The sequence below is a fragment of the Enhydra lutris genome, unplaced genomic scaffold (genome assembly GCF_002288905.1).
Source record: "Enhydra lutris kenyoni isolate GAN:26980312 unplaced genomic scaffold, ASM228890v2 scaffoldscaffold48, whole genome shotgun sequence".
NCBI lineage: Eukaryota > Metazoa > Chordata > Mammalia > Carnivora > Mustelidae > Enhydra > Enhydra lutris.
Genome location: NW_019154132.1, coordinates 3,538,431 through 3,556,349, shown reverse-complemented (window position 1 = coordinate 3,556,349; position 17,919 = coordinate 3,538,431). Strand labels below are relative to the sequence as shown.

The window sequence follows — 17,919 nt, the reverse complement described above, 5'->3', positions numbered from 1 at the left end:
AGTTATTTTAGACTTTGGGTCATTACACAACACTACTTTATTTTGTTGTTCAAATTAGGAGCTCTTTTCACTTGGCTCCTGTGAGACAACCCTGTCACTGAGAGGGTGGGCAGTGGTGATGGGATCAGGGGGAGACTCAGAAGTTTCTTACTTTGAGGCACTACAAGCTGCCCTGGGTTCATTTGTGTATTTCCTGCCCCAGTCCTAGAATCAACCATTTCTCCAAGGAGCCTTGGTTCCTTTTATTGGAGAATGGTATTAGAAACCAAGAACTCATGCAAGGTGTGCTAATTGCTACTGGGGTGTCAAATAACCTTTTGAAATAGCAAAGGTGTTTTACTCGAATTTAAAATTGTAGTTTTATTTTTTTAAATATTGTTAACAAAAAATGCTTCAGTGACTTCATGTGTTTATGGATTATTTTGCTATAGAAGCACTAAATTTTTATTCAAACCACTATTTGGTGGCCCACAATTTAGAGTGACAATAAATATGTATATGTCATTCATTGTTTTAAATACAAATGGTCCTTCAGGACTATCTAATAGCCAAAAATTCAAACTGACCTTATTAGAGACAAAAATATTATCTAAAAAAAATTCTTTGTCAAAACATCTTGATTCAGAAAGCATATTCTGGGTCTATGATTTACCTCATTTTAGGATTATTCCTTACTCTCATATTCTTCTAGCTTCTAGTCATTGAAAGAAATCAGCTTAAAAAAATTTAGATTCGACTAGAACACCTAGACCATCCAGTAGTGCGTTTTTCTTCCTCTCCCTTTAGAATTAGTAGGGAAAGAGGGGGAAAGAGTTGTATAAAGAGCATTATTTCATCTATCTTAGGAAGTGAACATCTCTTTCTCTAAACCTTTGTTACTTGATTGTTGTTCTCACAAACCTTCCTGACAATAACAATCTTCAGATTGCCCATTCATTGCTGAAAGCCCCAACATCCATACTTGAACTTGAAGTTCATTTGCAAATTTGGGGATGATGCTCCTAAGCAACAGAGGCTGTTTCCACACTAGAATGAAACATATAATATTCACCTGTCAGTCCTCCTGGCGTTCTGTCCTGTGTGGGGGACAACATTCCTAAGCACAATAAGGCAAATGTGACATCTGTGATTTTTAGCAAACAGAAGCCAACATCAACTTCTAGATCAATTTGTTATACTAATTGTTTTTTTTACTCAATTAAAGGAGTTCAAAATTAAATTTTGACCAAGCTTTTTAAAAGTAATTCACCCTTATCAATCATGTTTACAATTGAATAACTTTTTGCACTGAAGTCTTTTCTTCATTTTGTTATTTCTTTTACTTGGCCTTTTGGTCAGGAAAGATGAATTTAGCTGTACTCACTGTGTAAGTTTTTCTTAAGATCTTACCTGTAGTTTTCCTTTGGCTAGATTATGTGACATTTTTATTACTTCTGCCACTGAACAAAAGTAGCTTTTTCATTTTCGCTTATGATAGGTCTTGTAAATGTCAAATTCCTTGTTAGAAAGTCAGAGTTAACGTTCCAAAAGTCAAAGGATGATATAAGTGATGTTCAAGTGTACACATTTAGAGTGTGAAGTAATTTCAAATCACTTTTTCCTAGCCCCCACCCAAATCAAGATAACCTACTTTCAAACACTTACTTGAAAGAGAGAAATCAAGCTGCACTAAGAAAAAAGAAAGACACATGATATTCTAAACTGTGGCATTTATCTATATTTCAAGTATAAATTAAAAACAGGAACATACAGAGGCACTTGGCTGGCTCAGTCAGAAGACTGTGTGACGCTTGATCTCAGGGTTGTAAGTTCAAGCCCTATGTTGGGTATAGAAATTATGTAAATAAATTTTTTAAAAAAGTGAACATACAAGTAAAACTAATGTGGAATCTATTCGCTATGACTAGTATTATACATTCTAAGTTAATTAATCCTGACACCAATTCCTTGGAACTCACTTTTACAGAATTATAGAGGACTTAAAATTAGATTTCTATCAACTTTAGAAGTAAGCTACGTTTTTTTCCCCTCCTGTTATCTCCAAGGAAATAAAATTGTTCAAATGTATTTGTGATTAGGTGTTATCTCTCATTTCTTTATTTTCTCAATCTTTAGGAAACTGCAAACTGATAGATTATTTAACACTCTTTCAGAGCAGGAGAGAACGGCTCAGCTTCTTTACAGTGTTAAGTAACAAAAGTTCAACAGAGTAAATTTAAAGATCAAATCAGCTTTATTAATTCATTTCAAGTATAAATTTTAAAAAAATGAACATACAGATTCATGTTCACAGATGCAAGCTCCAAAGGGCTACAGAAAGGGAAAGGTTTTTAAAGACAGGACAATGAAGTCCTAAACAAATAAAAAGTCTCTTTCAGGCGAGGTTACCTTCTTTTGGGGACAAAAAGGTCTCACTGTGTGGATTACCTCATCTTCCTTTGGGGGATGGAGAGGGTCTATGTGACAGATGACTTTATTGGTACTGACCAGAAAATTCTTAATTGACCTGTTAAGACTAGATTCTGAAGGTGGTTGTATGTGCAATTAGGTTAGATGTTAAGCCCCAGTTTGACGATATGCCCTAGCATAAGTGACTCCATTTGGGGCCTGTGGTTTTCTTTTTGATAACGGAGTTGAGTGAGTGCAGGATAATAATATAAATTAGGGTCACAAACTCAGATGCTTTTGGGGGCCAGACAAATGACATGCATGAGGGGTGTGTGCCAAGCAGGGATGAGGGGGAGCTGGGAAATACCCACCCATTTACTATATTCGAAGGAAGCACAGCCCTGCAAAAAACAGGCATCAAAAGGGCCGAGGTTTCTTCCTTATTTTGTTTTTATGGTTTAAAAAAAAAAATGTTCAGACTCCTGATTTTCCAACATTGACAATTATTTTTCTGGGAACATTGTGTGTGGTCTGTGAGCTGCATTTGTCTTCCAGGCCAATCGTCTGCAAGCTGATAACTGCGCACAAGAACTTCATCCTGGGAGCTAATCCATTAGCCACAATAACTTACAATAAGACATATAATTGTTCAAACGGATTCTCCGTGCTGGCTGATCTGAGCACTGTATAGGAGAGATTGAGCAAAGAGGAAAAGGTTGCTTGGTGACTTAAGAACCAAAGTAAACAGAGCTGTAGGATCCTGGATGATAATATCAAGCGATAATAACTTGATACACTCATTTATTCAGCAAAATTGAGTGTCTTGAGTGCCTTGCATATGCCAAGTGCTGCTTTAAGGCACCTGAATTGCAGCTGAGGGCAAATACGGAGGACCTGTCCAGACGTAGGAGGTAATAAATAAAGAAGTAAATGAGAAGACTGGCACTTAGTGATAGCCGCCACCCAGAACAGTAAAGGAGGGTAATCTGATAGCAGGTTCCTGATGGGCTGTCCCATACCAGCTGGGGAATCTAAAAACTCGCCCTGGAGGTTATTAGTGTCAAATTCCTCTTCCTCACTGCTTGCGCTCTAGGTTCCTCTGTGGTGTCATTTGTGATATGTCTTCATGAATTGAAGGCAAGTTTAATTTTAGTTAGTTACTTTTTGATCTTGACTACATTTGGTGGGGAAGCATGTCGATGGGAGAGGGATTTAGTCAAACCTCTAATCTAATCAGGAATTTAATTACAAGGTAAGTCAGGGCTGGGTCAGGACCACAGATGGCTAATTGCAAACATTTTATGTTGGTTCCTTTTAGCGTGGATCTTAGATGGTACCGTTTTCTAGTGTGCCTCCTAATTCTGAGACAGTACCGTCTGAGGATTTTTTTTTCAAGATTTTATTTATTTATGTATATTAGAGAGAGAGAGGGGAAGAGAGAACACGCACACAAGCCTGGGGGAAGGGCAGAGGGAGAGGGAGAAGCAGACTCCCTGCTGAGCAGGGAGACCTATGTAGGGCTCCACCCCAGGACCCTGAGATCATGACCTGAGCCGAGCCAAAGGCAGATGCTTAACCGACTAAGCCACCCAGGTGCCCCCATTTGAGGATTTCTGTCACCCTTCTAGGATAAGGACTAATAGCACCTTGGCAATGAAACTTCAACAGAGGGTTAGGGTTTCTCCCACCTAAAAATGCATATTAACAAATATCTCTTTAAAACACTTCCTGGGATGCCTGGCTGGCTCAGTTGGTGGAGTGTGGGACTGTTGGTCCCAGGGTTGTGAGTTTGAGCCCCACACTGGGTATAGAGATTACTTAAAAATAAAATCTTTCAAAACAATTAAAAAAAAAACCCCAAGACCCCAAATTCTGCATATTGAAATAGAGACACCCTGGAATGTCCAGGCAGAAAGTCTGGGTTATTGAGACCTGGGTTAAGAGCCTGTTACTTGGCTCTGCTGTGGGACAACTCTTTGATCTGGTAGACATTTCACCTTTAGAGCCTCATCTGGGAGACCTACCTCTCAGGGGTTCCATGAGGATTGATGAGAATGTGTATTTGGAAACTAACCTTGCAGAGTTCAATATTATTTATTATTATGATTAGAATGGCCATCAATGTCACTGGCAATGCTTATTTTGTGATGAGTTCTAAGAAAACAAATGGGTCCTTGTGACTTTGGGGTACAGAGGTAGAGCCCAACACAAAACAGAACTCTTCTGGAAAAATCAGCCACTGGAGAGGAAATAAATATCTGTAAAGTTACATTTAAATTCAGAAATAAAATGTAGATTTTATGTAATAGTAATTGTGGTGGTAATAAGACACAGCTAACATTTATTAAGTACTTCCTCTGTTCCAGGCATAGTGAACACTTTGTATTTATTATCTCTTCTAAGGGAGAGAGGAGAGAAAAGAAAAAAATTCAAGGTAATAAATAACATGAAATTGGAAAAGAAATCATAGATATACAATGTGCCCTATCACCCCTCAAAAGCTTTGAATATGTGCAGGTTTTGAGACCCATTTCTCAGAGGTTTGGTATCTTCTGCCGCCCAGTGGGCCCCTTTGGCCCATGGTTATCTAATCTCCCCTTCTCAGCTACTCAGAAAAGTCCATGACCTCCTCCCATCCTCAAGGCCCCAGCTCACTAACAGACTTCAGAAATAATTTTGGCGGATGTGCCAGTATTTTAGCAGTAAGCACATGATGCCCACAGCAAGAGAGAATTCTAGGTTAAAAATGTAAGCAAATAATTGAAATGCAAACGAATGCATTGAGTATGCGCTGCTTAGACCGTATTCCTTTGTAAAGCAAAAGCAAGTCTTTCACATTTCCCCCCCCCAAATCATACTGGAAATGGATTGCTCTAAGATTTCCATTAATAAACTTCTCAGAATGTGAACTGTCTCCAACACGTGAGGACGTCGGGGTGAAAGGTGCCAGGCTATCCTCATTTCTGCCAGGCCCCGGGTGCAGGAGGAAGTATGCTAATGCAGCCGTTTGCCGCAGGGCTGGTGTTATTTTATGTAGTGCTGGCTGGGCAAGGTTCGAGCCGGAGCACGGGAGAGGTGGGAGAGGTTTGTCTTCATGCGTGTGGATGTAGATGTGTGCGCCTGTTTGAAAGGTGAATTCAAGATCTTGGGGAGGGGGTGGGGAATACCATCACAATTCACGTTTCTGTGTATACAGTATAACTCGTGCCGGCGGTGTATCCTTCTAGCATTGTACTTACACAGCATGCATTTTGGAGTGGGGAAGACATGGCGATTTGGGAGCAGGTGCGGCGATCGGTCGCCGGTGACCTGACGCTGCGGGCGACCAGAGACCCGAAATTGGCAAATGCGCATTCTTGACACTGCTCCGCGGACACAAAAATCAACCATTATCTGAAACCCGGAAAAAAAGTGCGACGGGGGTTGCTCCCGAACACTGGCGACTTTGGGCTCAGGACCGAGAGTGGGGTGTGGAGAGCGGGTAGTGGGCACCTCTGAAGCAAGCAGAGGTCACTGAGACCCCGCGCACGGGGGTGGGTGGAAATCCCTCGCGGCTCGGGAGCCAAGCCTCGAAGACGACCCAGTTCACACGCTCCGCGCGCAAGCCGACTCCTCCGGGACCCCCAGCCCACCCGCGCCCGCTGCTCCGCGCTCTAGCTCCTCCTCCGCCTCGCCCGGCCGGGAGGGGGAACAAGCAGGGGATCCTCCAGCCAGGCAGGCACGGGGTGTCCCGTTTCCCCGCCCCCTCCCGTGGATCCCGCGGCGGCGGCGGCGGCGGCGCGTCCCGGCTGGAGAGGGCGCTCGCGCACAGGAGCCGGGCGCAGCAGGTGCCGCGCTTACCTCCACCTCGGCGGGGGGAGAGGGGGCGGGCCGGGGGACAGGGGAGGAGGAGGAGGAGGAGGGAGGCCGGCTCGCGGAGCGGGAGAGCGCGGCCGGCTCGGCAGGCTGGGATCCGAGCTCGCGGCTTCCGGGAGGCGCCCGAGGCCGGATAAATACCTCCCAGGCTCCCGGGGACAAGCGGACGCTACCCGCACCGCCGTCCGCGCCGCCCGCACAGCCCGCACAGCTGTCCGCAGGGCACCGAGCCGCCCGGCTTAGGCGCGGCGCCCGCTCCTCCTCCTGCGGCCGGCGCGGAGCAGCGGAGAGCGGCGGGCTCGGCCGCCGGCGCCCGGGCCGAGGAGCCGATGAGCGGCGGCGGCTGAGGGCCCGGGCCGGCCTCTGCCCGCCCTCCGCCCGGCGCCCGAGCGTGGCCGCAGCGCCCGGGGCGCGGGGTCCGGGCCGGTGACATGGGGGCGGACTGAAGCACCCGGGGCGGCCGAGCGCTCTCTCTAGAGCCGCGGGGCTCTTCTCCGCGGCTGCGGCCGCTGCGGGCGCCCGGCCCGGCGCGCTGTGCCCGGGGCGCCCGCGGGAGCCTCCGCTGCGCTTCTATGCGCCTCTGCGGGCGCCGTGGGCCCGGACCATGGCGATAGACCGGCGGCGCGAGGCAGCGGGCGGCGGGCCCGGGAGGCAGCCGCCCCCGGCCGAGGAGAACGGCTCCCTGCCGCCCGGGGACGCGGCGGCCTCGGCGCCCCTCGGGGTACGCGCGGGCCCCGGCGGCGGTAGTGGGGAGATCCAGCCGCTGCCCGCCCCGCATCCGGCCGCCGGCGGCCCGCACCCGGGCTGCAGCTCGGCGGCGGCGGCCCCGAGCCTCCTGTTGCTGGACTACGACGGGTCGGTGCTGCCCTTCCTCGGGGGCCTGGGCGGGGGCTACCAGAAGACCCTCGTGCTGCTCACCTGGATCCCGGCGCTGTTCATCGGCTTCAGCCAGTTCTCGGACTCTTTCCTCCTGGACCAGCCGAACTTCTGGTGCCGCGGGGCCGGCAAAGGCGCGGAGCTGGCGGGGGTCACCGCCACGGGCCGGTGGGACGCCGGCGACTTGGCCAACTGGACCAGCCCCCCGACCACCCCCTTCTCCACTGCCTCCTGGGGAGCCGCGGGCAACCTTAGCAACGGCAGCGGCGGGGACGGGGGTGACACGCCACCCCTGCCGTCCCCTCCGGACAAGGGGGACAACGCCTCTAACTGCGACTGCCACGCGTGGGACTACGGCATCCGCACAGGCCTCGTCCAAAACGTGGTCAGCAAGGTAAGGGCTGCGCCCGCCACGGCCCCGTGTCCTCCTGAGCCTTTCACTCCTGGATCTCCTCCACCCTTCCCTAGGTCTCCCTCCGTGCAGACCGAGGTCCCTTAAAGCGATGCTAGCCTGTGTGTACATGGATCTGGCATCGACTTGATCCTCTGTCCCCCAGAGGAGATGCATTTGCTTGTGAAGCGGGGGCTTTTCTTTGCCTTCCTCGGGGAAACTGCCTCCCGAACCTAAGGAGGGACTCCATAGCCTTTCCTAGTTTGCACGCAAACTCCTGCCCGAGTGCACGTTTGGAAAGAGAGCCCCTCCCCCCGAATGACTTGAGCTCCCTTCCCCTTCCCTTCCAGCTGTCACCCTCATTCAGGCAGGGGTGGCCCCTGATAAATGTAAGGCTGCTGACCTGGCAGCCAGCCAGCTCTGGAAGACTCGCCTCATTCAGGGTCTGATGGCTGGAGCCAGGACCTCGGTTCTAGTCTTCTGCCGGGCTATTGGTCTCCCACAAAGAAATATCTACCCATGAGACTAATGGCATAGTCCCAGATGTTCTTCTTTCTGGCAGATCTCAGTCATCCCGTGCTGGGTTTGGAAACAGACTAAAGCTAACTATGGAACCCAAGTTAGAGCCACAGAAGCAAAGAGCTTTTGCACATTTCCCTTTCCCTCCTCATTGTGCTCATTCCTCTCCAAAGACTGGTATTTTTGACTTTGGATTTTGCCATTCGGGTGTTTTCTCTGGACTTCAGTAATCTCTCTAGCGTATAGGACGGGAACTAAGAATTTGTTTTGTATTCCCGGACCACCACTGCTCTCACACAGCAGCTGCTTTTGTCTGAAGCAGTGAGACCCTGGGAAGCTTTAGCTGAGCAACCGCCTTGCTCAGAGTCCCGAGGAGCCCCTCTCACAGATGCATTGCATTGTGTGAAATGGAGCAGCCGTGTTTTTTGAGAGGAGATGGGTGGCCGGTAGAAAAATGGAGACTAGGCAATGTCAGAAAAATTAATCCCTGAGATGTCTATTTTTTCTGATTTTTTCATATAAGAGGCATTTGTTAAGCAATTTATGTTTTTTGTCCCTTCTGTGTTTTAAATTACTAATTTGCATTTCAAAGTAAGTGTAGATCTCCCACCCACCCCCCTTTCTGGGCAGTTCTGGGCGCAGTTTTTTTTTTTTTTTAATTTTTTAAATTTTTTATTAACATATGATGTCTTAGCCCCCGGGGGTACAGGTCAGTGAGTCGTCAGGCTTACACACTTCACATGGGCTCAGTTTTAAATGCTTTGTTTAAAGGTGAGACTGAAATGTGACAGAGTGCATGTGCTTTCTCCCCCAAATGAGTGTTAGTAAACAGTTGTAGTTCAGGGATGTGTAAGATGAAACTCTTACATCATCATAATCATTGTTTTAATCTTGTACCAACCTGGTAAGAAATGATCTGTCCTGTGGGAACTGACGGCATTAGCTGTTGATGGGGAAGATCCTTCAGGCTTGGTTCACCTTGACACCCCTCGCCCTGGCCCCAGCACCTCTCCTCTCCAAACGTGTTGCTGTGACTCTGTTTCCCATCCAGGCGGGGCAACATTTGTTTTTTTTGTTCCCAGCATGGAAAAATTGAGAACAATGACTGGAGTGACTATTTTCACACCCTTTGTATGTCCCTGTAAGTAAGGATTTGGTGACATTTTCAAATACTTAAAACCCCTTTTTAAAGTAGAGGAGGAATAATAGAGATGAAAGCAACAGTGTTTAGAGGGCGCTGTGTCCCAGGGTCAGAGGGGAGGGGAACTTGAAAGTTAGGAGGTGGGATAGAGCATCATTATCCTAGTGGTGGGGACCCAGGAACAGCTATTCACAGGCTGCCTGCCTGATGGTGGGATGAGAGGACTAAAATAGTCCTTGAAAACAGGCTTTAAAGGCACAGTGGAGAGCTGGCCAATTTTTCTAAATTAGCACTCAGGAGGGTCAAAGATGGCAGTAATGTGTGCCCTCTGCTTTGGGGCTGCTTCAGAGCTATGTCGTGGTTACCTGTAGCTGACAGGGTAAGACTGGGAGCTGAAGACCTCGGGAGAATATTTAGAGACACATTCTCTCCTAAGATAAAGACTAGAAAGGACATATTGATTTTTACGCACAAATAAGATCTGAAGAAAGGACTGTCCTTCTACAGTGTTCTGTTCCATAACAAAAGCCTTCAAGAGCTCTTTAAGTGCATTTGGCATATACTAAGGCCTGTTTCCAGCTTCAGCTGCCTGTGTCCACTGGCTACTGTATCAGATACACAAATGCAGACGGGATACTGTGATGGGTGCGCGATCGAAGTGGTCAGGTGCCTCTCCGCTCTGCTTGTAAGAGCCGAAGTGGACAGTGTCACCTTCCGTCAGTGGATCTAAGTTCGGAGTCTGACAAGTTGCGTTTTGTACCCTCTTTCCCCACTCCATACCACGGTCTAGCCACTTGAAAATAACCTCACACAATGTTTCTGTCATTAGATTTCCCTCAGCCTGTATGTGCCCCTCCAGTAAGCACCCTGTCCTATCCCTAAGTGTTAGGTGGGGAGGGGATACAGAAAAACGGTCAGGCATATATTGTGTTCTATTGTATTATATTATATGTACATATTTTATTATGAATGTATCTTGTATTATACATACATCCTATTCTAAATATACATTATTAATGGGGATATATGTAGTACACAATTATCGCATATAGGCTGTAATCGTACCTACACATGTGAAACTGCCGAGCCCGTTAGAATCCCAGGTTATTGTAGTTACAAGGGATCTTCAGGCTGACAAGCCTGTCTCCTCTCCTGATCAATATCCCCGACATGCGTCCCCCTTCCAGGATGGGAAGGGAGGGCCCCACTGGCAAGGCAGCTCTCCGGGTAGTTGCTCTTCCTTGCAGACAAGCATGTTTCAGAGTGGATAGAACTCAGGTTATCTCACGCCCATTTGTATGGCCTTGCTCCTCTGAAGGGTTCTTTTTCCTTTATATAATATGTGTCTGGATAGCAGAGCATACCCAAGACCCAAGTTTCTTTCCCGGCTAAAAAAAATCTCCAGCTACTAAAGCCATTCCGCACATGACAAAATTTGCCGTCCTGATGGCTGCCCTTGGCACGTGTGCCTCTTAAACATGACGCTCAGAGCGCAGCCTGGCTGGCCCCGTGTGTCCTAATCAAAAGGGAGCATGGATGGACAGCATGCTTCCACGAACAGGAGCCTGCAGCTGAAGGCTTTCAATAGATGTGACAAGTTTCTATCTTGAGACCACTGTCCCCAAATCTTTGTGGGATTACGTTGTCAAGGATTTCTCAGGCTAGGCTTCCATGACACGGCACACAATTTAGATTTTTTCATAATACTTTTGGGTTGTTAGACGTCACCTGTTAGGATCTGTTTATTTTTATTTTGTGCCTTGGTCTTTGGTTTTGTTCCAGAATTTTCAATGCCTTCAAAATAGTAATAAAGATCTCACCTTTCTTTTATACAACCCTGTAAAGTTTTCCAAACGTTTCCTTTTATTACGTTACTTCCTTTTATTAATGTTGAATAATCCAAGGCCAGTCTTAACACTGAGCATTTCTTGGATATTCAGTTAATGCATACGTGAGTGGGCCAGGTGCTGTGTACCTTCAGACCTGCGTTCAACTTCCCAGTGACCTTCATAGCTCTGCATTTTATCTCCCAGCCATGCCTTCCCGAAACAAATCTGACAAAGTTCTGAGTCACTAGGGGTCAGCTCTGGGAGAACTGAGGCCGGCCTTGTCTCCCTGTCCCACACCAGCATCCCCTGGCAGCTCAGACTGTCAAAGATTTTACACAAGGTTAAAAAAAACACACACACACAATATTGCTGACTTTAAAATAATCCTCTTAATAATTTGCATCGTTATCCTGTATTGTTCTGAGTGACTCCTCCTTGGTTTCCAATGCTCACCACTTCCTTGGAATGCTGCCAAAAATCAATGTCACTGCTAAACTTTCTAAGCTCCGTTCGTTTTCTGTATGTAAAGTTTGGGATGTTTGTCCCCAGTCTTCTGATACTTCTTCTGTTCTCCATGATTCTCAAAGATTGCTGGCTTTCATCCTGTAAGTACATCTGAGAGTTGTTTAAATATCCTGGGAAGTAATTTGTATTCTTTTTCTGGGGCTCAAGTCTAGAAGTATTTAAAGTGATTCAGTACAATTTAATTAGGATTAAAAATAATTACAATCTCATTGCAATAGTAATATTTTAAAAATAACCCAGTGTCAGGTCATCCCAGGGGCGGTTGATTTATTTTGTCTAGTGTAGACAACACAACAGTGAACATCTTTATGCATCTCTATTTTTAGAAATTGACTAATAGATAATGCATGCACATGGTACAGAAAGCAGACAGTGAAAGTAACATTGCCTGCCATCTCTGCCTCCAGTTTCCCTCTTCAGAAGCAACCATGGTTACCAGTTTCTTCTGTATCCTTCTAGAAATAGTCTAAGTATATTTTCATTTATATATTTGTCTCTCACAAACAATGACATAATACATACATTGTTCTATGCCTGTTTCCACCAATATTGGGTATGGGTGACTATCCCCAGTGAGAAAGCCCCTCATTTTGTGCCTGTAATACTATGTCTGCGTAGTATTCCACTGCACCAGTAAGCCATAATTTATTTAATTAGTTACCTACTCAGGGGGCACTGAGGTTGTTTCCAGTCTTTGTTGTTATATGATATATAATGAAATTCTGGCATGCATGAAATTCTTAAAAGTGGAGGGTCAAGGTAGGCTACAATTTGTATTTTGATAAATGTTGTTAAATGCTCTCTCTGGAGAGCTTACCAATTTCCACTTCTGCCCCTCGTGATGGAGGTGCTGTTCCCCATACCCTCCCTGACCAAGGACTTAACCCACTTTGAAGTGTCTCCTAGTTTGATCTGTGAGGTGTTCTTGGGGGTGGTTGTTGTGATTCGCATTCCTCTAGTTAGAAGGGAGGGTAATTATGTCTCTGACATTTTTGGAGCCATTTGTTTCCTTTCCTTTGAACTGCGCTCCTCAGGTCCTTTGCCTATGTGTGGGTTTTGGGGGAGCAGTACGCAAAAAGTACTGTCCAAGTACTTGAAGCAGAAAGTAAATTAACTCTCTGGATGTCTTGTAAATGTTTTTCCCCTGGCTCCCTGTTTGTCTTTTTCTTTTATTTACGGTGTGTTTGTTATGCAGAAACTTTGGGTTTCTATGGAGTCAAATTACTCTTCTCTGTTAGGGTTTCTGGGTTTTGCATTAGATTTAGGGCTTCCATAATCCCGGAATATTAGAAAAAGACCCATACTTTCTCCTACTATTTTTTTTTTTTTGATCTTGGAATATTTGTCATTTGGTGTTGTAGATATCCATTTTGCTTTGATTAAGCTAGTAGGATGAATTGCTAGAAAGGGAAATAAATATTTGGGTCTGGATATACCCAGCATTTTTTGCAGGCTTTGACTTGCCCCTAGCAGCGTCCTAAACACTGCATTTGGCAGTGGCGCCAGTGGGGAGACCAGAAGCTCAAGGGTTGTTAAGCAGCCCTTGTCATCCTTTGGGAGCCCACACCCCTCCCCCGACCCCATGCTGTGGGGCTCATCTTTCCTGCATCCTCTTGTTCTGAGCTGGCTGCAAAATCTCTCCTTTCTCCTCCTCCTTTTTTTTTTTTTTCCCCTCTTCTTCCTCTTTTGTCCATAGCATTTTTTGCAGGTCTCCATTCATTTTGGCCTTCAGTCCAAAGTAGAATTGAGTCAAAAGTTGGTGTCATTTAAAACCACGATGGGCTTTCTGAATGTCTGTCCTGGCATTGCCACAAACCAGCTGTGAGCTGGAGCCAGCTTGGCGTCTACTGGCTCCGGCCAGCGTATGCCTCTCCATCCAGTGGCCCGTTTGGTGTTGTCTCGTTGGTGGCTTCAGGTCCGCAGGGTGGGAGCACTTACACCACGGAATTGGCAAACACTGCACATTTGGGGTTTTATGTTTTCTGCAGAGATCTGGTTGTTAAATGCTCCTTATGCCACTAAGTGTGACCCCAGGCCACTCCTTTCCTTTGTTTTGTTTTTTTTTTTTTTAAACTTTTCTCCTTTCTTCCTTTCATAGATGAGTCCCTCTTTTGGGCCAAGTTTGTGCTATGTGTTTGGGATACAATGACATATAGACAGTTCTGTTCCTATAGAGCTTAGAGACTAAGGAGGGAGGCACACCTTATTAATTAATAATAATCCTTTAATTACACCCGGAGTTAGGTGTGTGGAAAGAAAGGGAAATGAAAGGCTAGAACAAAAAGCCTGGCCTACACTGGTCTCTGAGTGCAACTGACATCTGAGTTGGGCATCTTAGGTTTGAGTGGGAGAGAGAGGAGAGAGAACGGCATTTGCAACGGTCCTGTGGTATGTGAGAGCTTCAAATTGCTAGGAGGTAGTAAAGGTGGGAACATGGGGAGGAGTGGCTGCGACACATTCAGAACATCAACCGTGAGATGAACCAAGTCAGCTAAGGGGATGAACTGAGAGGCAGGGCGGCAAGGCAGAGCATGTGGAGAAGGGGAGCTGGGATGGGGCGTGGGGCTCTGTGGAGAGGCAGAGGGGAGGGTGCAGAGCATTTGATGGGGAGAGAGGTCGTCTGACCAAAGGTGCTGCAGAAACCAGGTGGTTTGAGCTGTGGGAAGGAGGCCGGCCAGCCCAAGAAGAGGTTCTGAGGAGGAGCTGGGGGAAATCACATTCCAGCTGCAGGTCCAGGCCTGACTCAGGGGCCTGAAGCCTCTTTCCAAGCTATTGCTAGGAAGTAGCACTGGCCCATTGGAGTATTCCAACATTTTCTCCCACCCTTCCGCTCGAAAGGGGAGAGTTGTAACTGAATTTGCACAAAGCTGAAAGACCCTGACATAGGAAACCATCGGTCTAGAGTTAACTTGGATTCAACCAAACCAGTTTTACCAAATGCCTAGTGTAGGTAAAAAAAAAATGTTGTCCTGGGCATGGCTAGCGTATAATACGATCTCTTCGTCGCAAGTCCTCAGTTTACAGATAAGAAGACGGGGGCTGGAGCAAGTTGGGGGGAGGGTGGTCCCGGACTCCTCCAGAGCCGCCAGCTCCGGGGTGGGGGGGGGTGGTGGTGGCTAGAATCTAGCTCCGCTCCCCCCCGCAGAGTATCCTTGCCTCTGCCCCGGGGTGGCCCCCACCAGGGGAGAGGGGCCAAGGCTGGTGGGCCAATCGTCCCTCCTTCGGCCCTGCTCGTCCTCACTCTGCTGTGCAGCCCTCCGCCGGCTCTCTCCGTCCTGACACCAGCAGTGCGGTGTTCCGGGTGGCACCGGCCACGCCCCACTGGAGCTGTGTCGGACCCTTTTACCCACACAGTCTTCTCTGTGGCTGTCTGAGCTCACCTGCCTCTGAAACCATGAAAAGAGGAAGAAGGGTTTTTTCGTTTGGCAGGAGCAGTTTCAGGTCCTGATGGCTGCTTAGGACCAGCAGATGTTACCAACAGCCATGACAGTCCCAGGGACAACTCCATTAGCTTTATCTTTGGGAGCGGCAGGAAAAGTGCGTCATCCCTCGATTTACGGGGAGGCGAGAATGAGAACAGCTGGGGAGAGCCCATTGCCCTCCCCCTCCCCCGGGTGCCCGGCAAACCCGAGGAATCTGGGAATCTCAGATCCCTTTCTCCCTCCTGTGTGTGGGGTGCAGACGGGCCCAATGAGTCGAATGAGTCATCTGAGAAATACTGTGGCAGGGAGGAGCTGATAGGCCACACCTGGGAGGGTGATTTAGGTGCCTGTCCCTCCCCTCCGCCCAGATACCATCACATGGGGGGCCAGCTGTGTCCTTCCTCCAGGACGCAGGAATCCAAGGTGGCCTGAGGAGTCTGACCAAAATGGACCTCTGGTCTGATGAACGAGACCATGTAATTGCTTTGTGTGTTTTCAGGTCACTGGTCACAGGGCTCCAAGGGATCTGGAGAGGAAAAGGCTTTTCTGGCCAACCTCGAGGAATGGGAGAGCAGGGCTCTGCCAGGGGCTTCACACCCCCACAGGGGTCTTGGCTCAGACACTTGAGTTCATGCCATTGGATAGAGAACCATCTACACGTGTTAAAAAGTCTGGGCTGGCTGTGCTGGTGACAATGGATCAGAGAAACTGCAGAATTTTAGAGGAGTTGGTGGTAACTTTGGACCTCAACGGCAGGGGTCAGAGAGCTCACCTCAGGGGCAGGTGTGAACCGGACAGAAGGCCAGGCGCCCTTCCCCAGGGCTGCCCCACCCACCTGAGTACTGTCCTTGCTGACTTGTCATGGGACGGCAGAGCCTGGCCTCACTAGCCTTCAGACTTTGATCAGATGTGACTTGGGGCTCGTCCTTTCATTTGCTCAAGGCTGCTCAGTGCTGGTCATTATGTGTGAGCAGACGTTCCTCCAAACGGGGACCCAGAGACTGGCAAGGCTTCGATTTCTAGGAAAGAGAGGCAGAGTGTTTATTGATGATTGAGCTGGCTTTCCCCTAAAATAAATCACTGCTGAAATAGAACACCGCTGGAGGCCACTCTATTTGCATAGGATGATATTCTGTAAAACCCCTCGTATGACTCTTGGTCGCAAGTAACGGAGACAAATTTCACATCACATTAACAAAACAGAAAAGAAGTGTTTAGGAAAGATGCAGGAATGGCTCGGGGAACCTAGGGTGGGATCTGAAACCAGAAAATTGGGGGGTGAGGAAGGGGTTTGAATCAGGAACCCTGCTGCCACTGCCCTTCTGTCAGAAGCCACACATGCTCTCAGCCCTTTGTCCAGAAGTTAGCTTTGTTCCCCCTACACACTGACTTTGCCCAGGCTTCTGCTTACCTGGGCAGGCACCAGTCAGCACAGAGGCTCGCATTCCTCTGTCCATTCCAGATTCCTGGGTGTGAGTCTGATGTCCAGGCAGGTTTCAGAGTAGGGGATGTGGTGACCCAGCGCCAGGGGTCTCCTGCAGACCATGTGGCACACGGTGGTAGTAGCTGTTCTTCAATGGTGTGGAAGGGATTAGAGAGGAATCTTTTTGGCAATTAACCGAGAATAATTGGATATTGATGCAAATCATTACATACTTTAAACAAAGTATTCTTTTTCTTCCCAAAGACTCAGGATGTAATTTACCTGATGGTTTAAGCTTAGTATGGAATTGGCAGAGATGCTCCTCCTGAGGCTTCTTTTCTAGAAACAGTGATACATGGTCTCTCTTGGCTCCAGATCACAGAGAAAGCTTGGAACAAGCCCTTGGACTGTCACTGAAACAGTTTTACACGTTACCCCCACCCCTGGCCCCACAGAGGGTGAGTGTCTGTTTTTCTAAACCTTTCTGCTGGTCAGGACCAGCTAGATGAAAATGCGAACTCCTCGTTCAAAAATTTTTAAGATCAAGGGCGCCTGGGTGACTCAGTCATTAAGCGTCTGCCTTCGGCTCAAGTCATGATTCCAGGGTCCTGGGATCAAGCCCTGCATCAGGCTATCTGCTCTATGGGAAGCCTCCTTCTCCCTCTCCCACTCTCCCTGTTTGTATTCCCTCTTTAACTGTCTCTCTCTCTCTCTGTCAAGTAAATAAACTCTTTTAAAAAAATTATTAAGATCAAGACGGTGACAGCCTAGCTGTAAGCCAAATGTGAGCCCATCTGAGCGGTGGTGCTTTTGGTGGGCTCCAGCCTGTCACGGCTACAAAGCCAAGTGAGGATCCCTGGGCCCTTGTAAGTCTTTCTTCCTGATTTTTCAGTGTCCTTTCTGCTTCTCTCTTCCTTGGTTGTGTTTTGTATCTTTTTCTAGATTTCTTGTAGTCAAAGTGAAACATACTTTTTATGGGTCTGTTTTTTCCCAGGGAACAGCTTCACAAAGCCCCAGCCAATTTTGTTTTGAATATTTAGTTCGCCCAAGGTATGCAACAACAAGAAGGAGCCACTGAGGGAGCCTTCTTACATTTGAAAACACTGCCCCAGAAGTGAGACAGTTGGTTTACTTATCTGAGCAGTGAACCAAATAGCTGAGTCATAGGAATGTGTGGTAAAGAATGTTAAGTCATAAGAATGCTAGTTAAGTGTTTATCAGCCATTTTTTTTTTTTTAAGTGGAGAGGAGGGTCAGTCCTTTCTCTAATTTAATTCTGCCAGCTAACAGTCACACTTTATTTCTTAGTATCGTTTAAAGAAGAAGGGCAAAGGATATAATGCTGGCATACAACAGCCACAGGCGTCCCAGTGGTCGTATTAAATTATGGATGGGTTATGCACTCAGCATAGTAATTTGCTCTACAGAGTGTTTCCTCCCAGATTAGATTAAAAGCTGCTTTTTCTCTGTGTGTTTAAAAGATGCTTTACAAATTGGGCACCCTTGATTGTTACATACTGAGGAACTCCACTGTTCTCCAATGAATATACA

The 17,919-nt window shown here is 47.3% G+C and overlaps 1 protein-coding gene across 1 annotated transcript in view; it reads left to right on the top strand.

Annotated features, from left to right (window-relative positions):
* Positions 1 to 6,847: 6,847 nt before the first annotated feature.
* The window catches only part of LOC111156660 (solute carrier family 22 member 23), a 170,687-nt gene continuing 159,615 nt past the window's right edge, over positions 6,848 to 17,919 (top strand). Inside the window, exon 1 of the mRNA XM_022517689.1 lies at positions 6,848 to 7,513. Coding sequence (XP_022373397.1) covers positions 6,848 to 7,513 — 666 coding nt within the window. The remainder of the gene's footprint in view (positions 7,514 to 17,919) is intronic.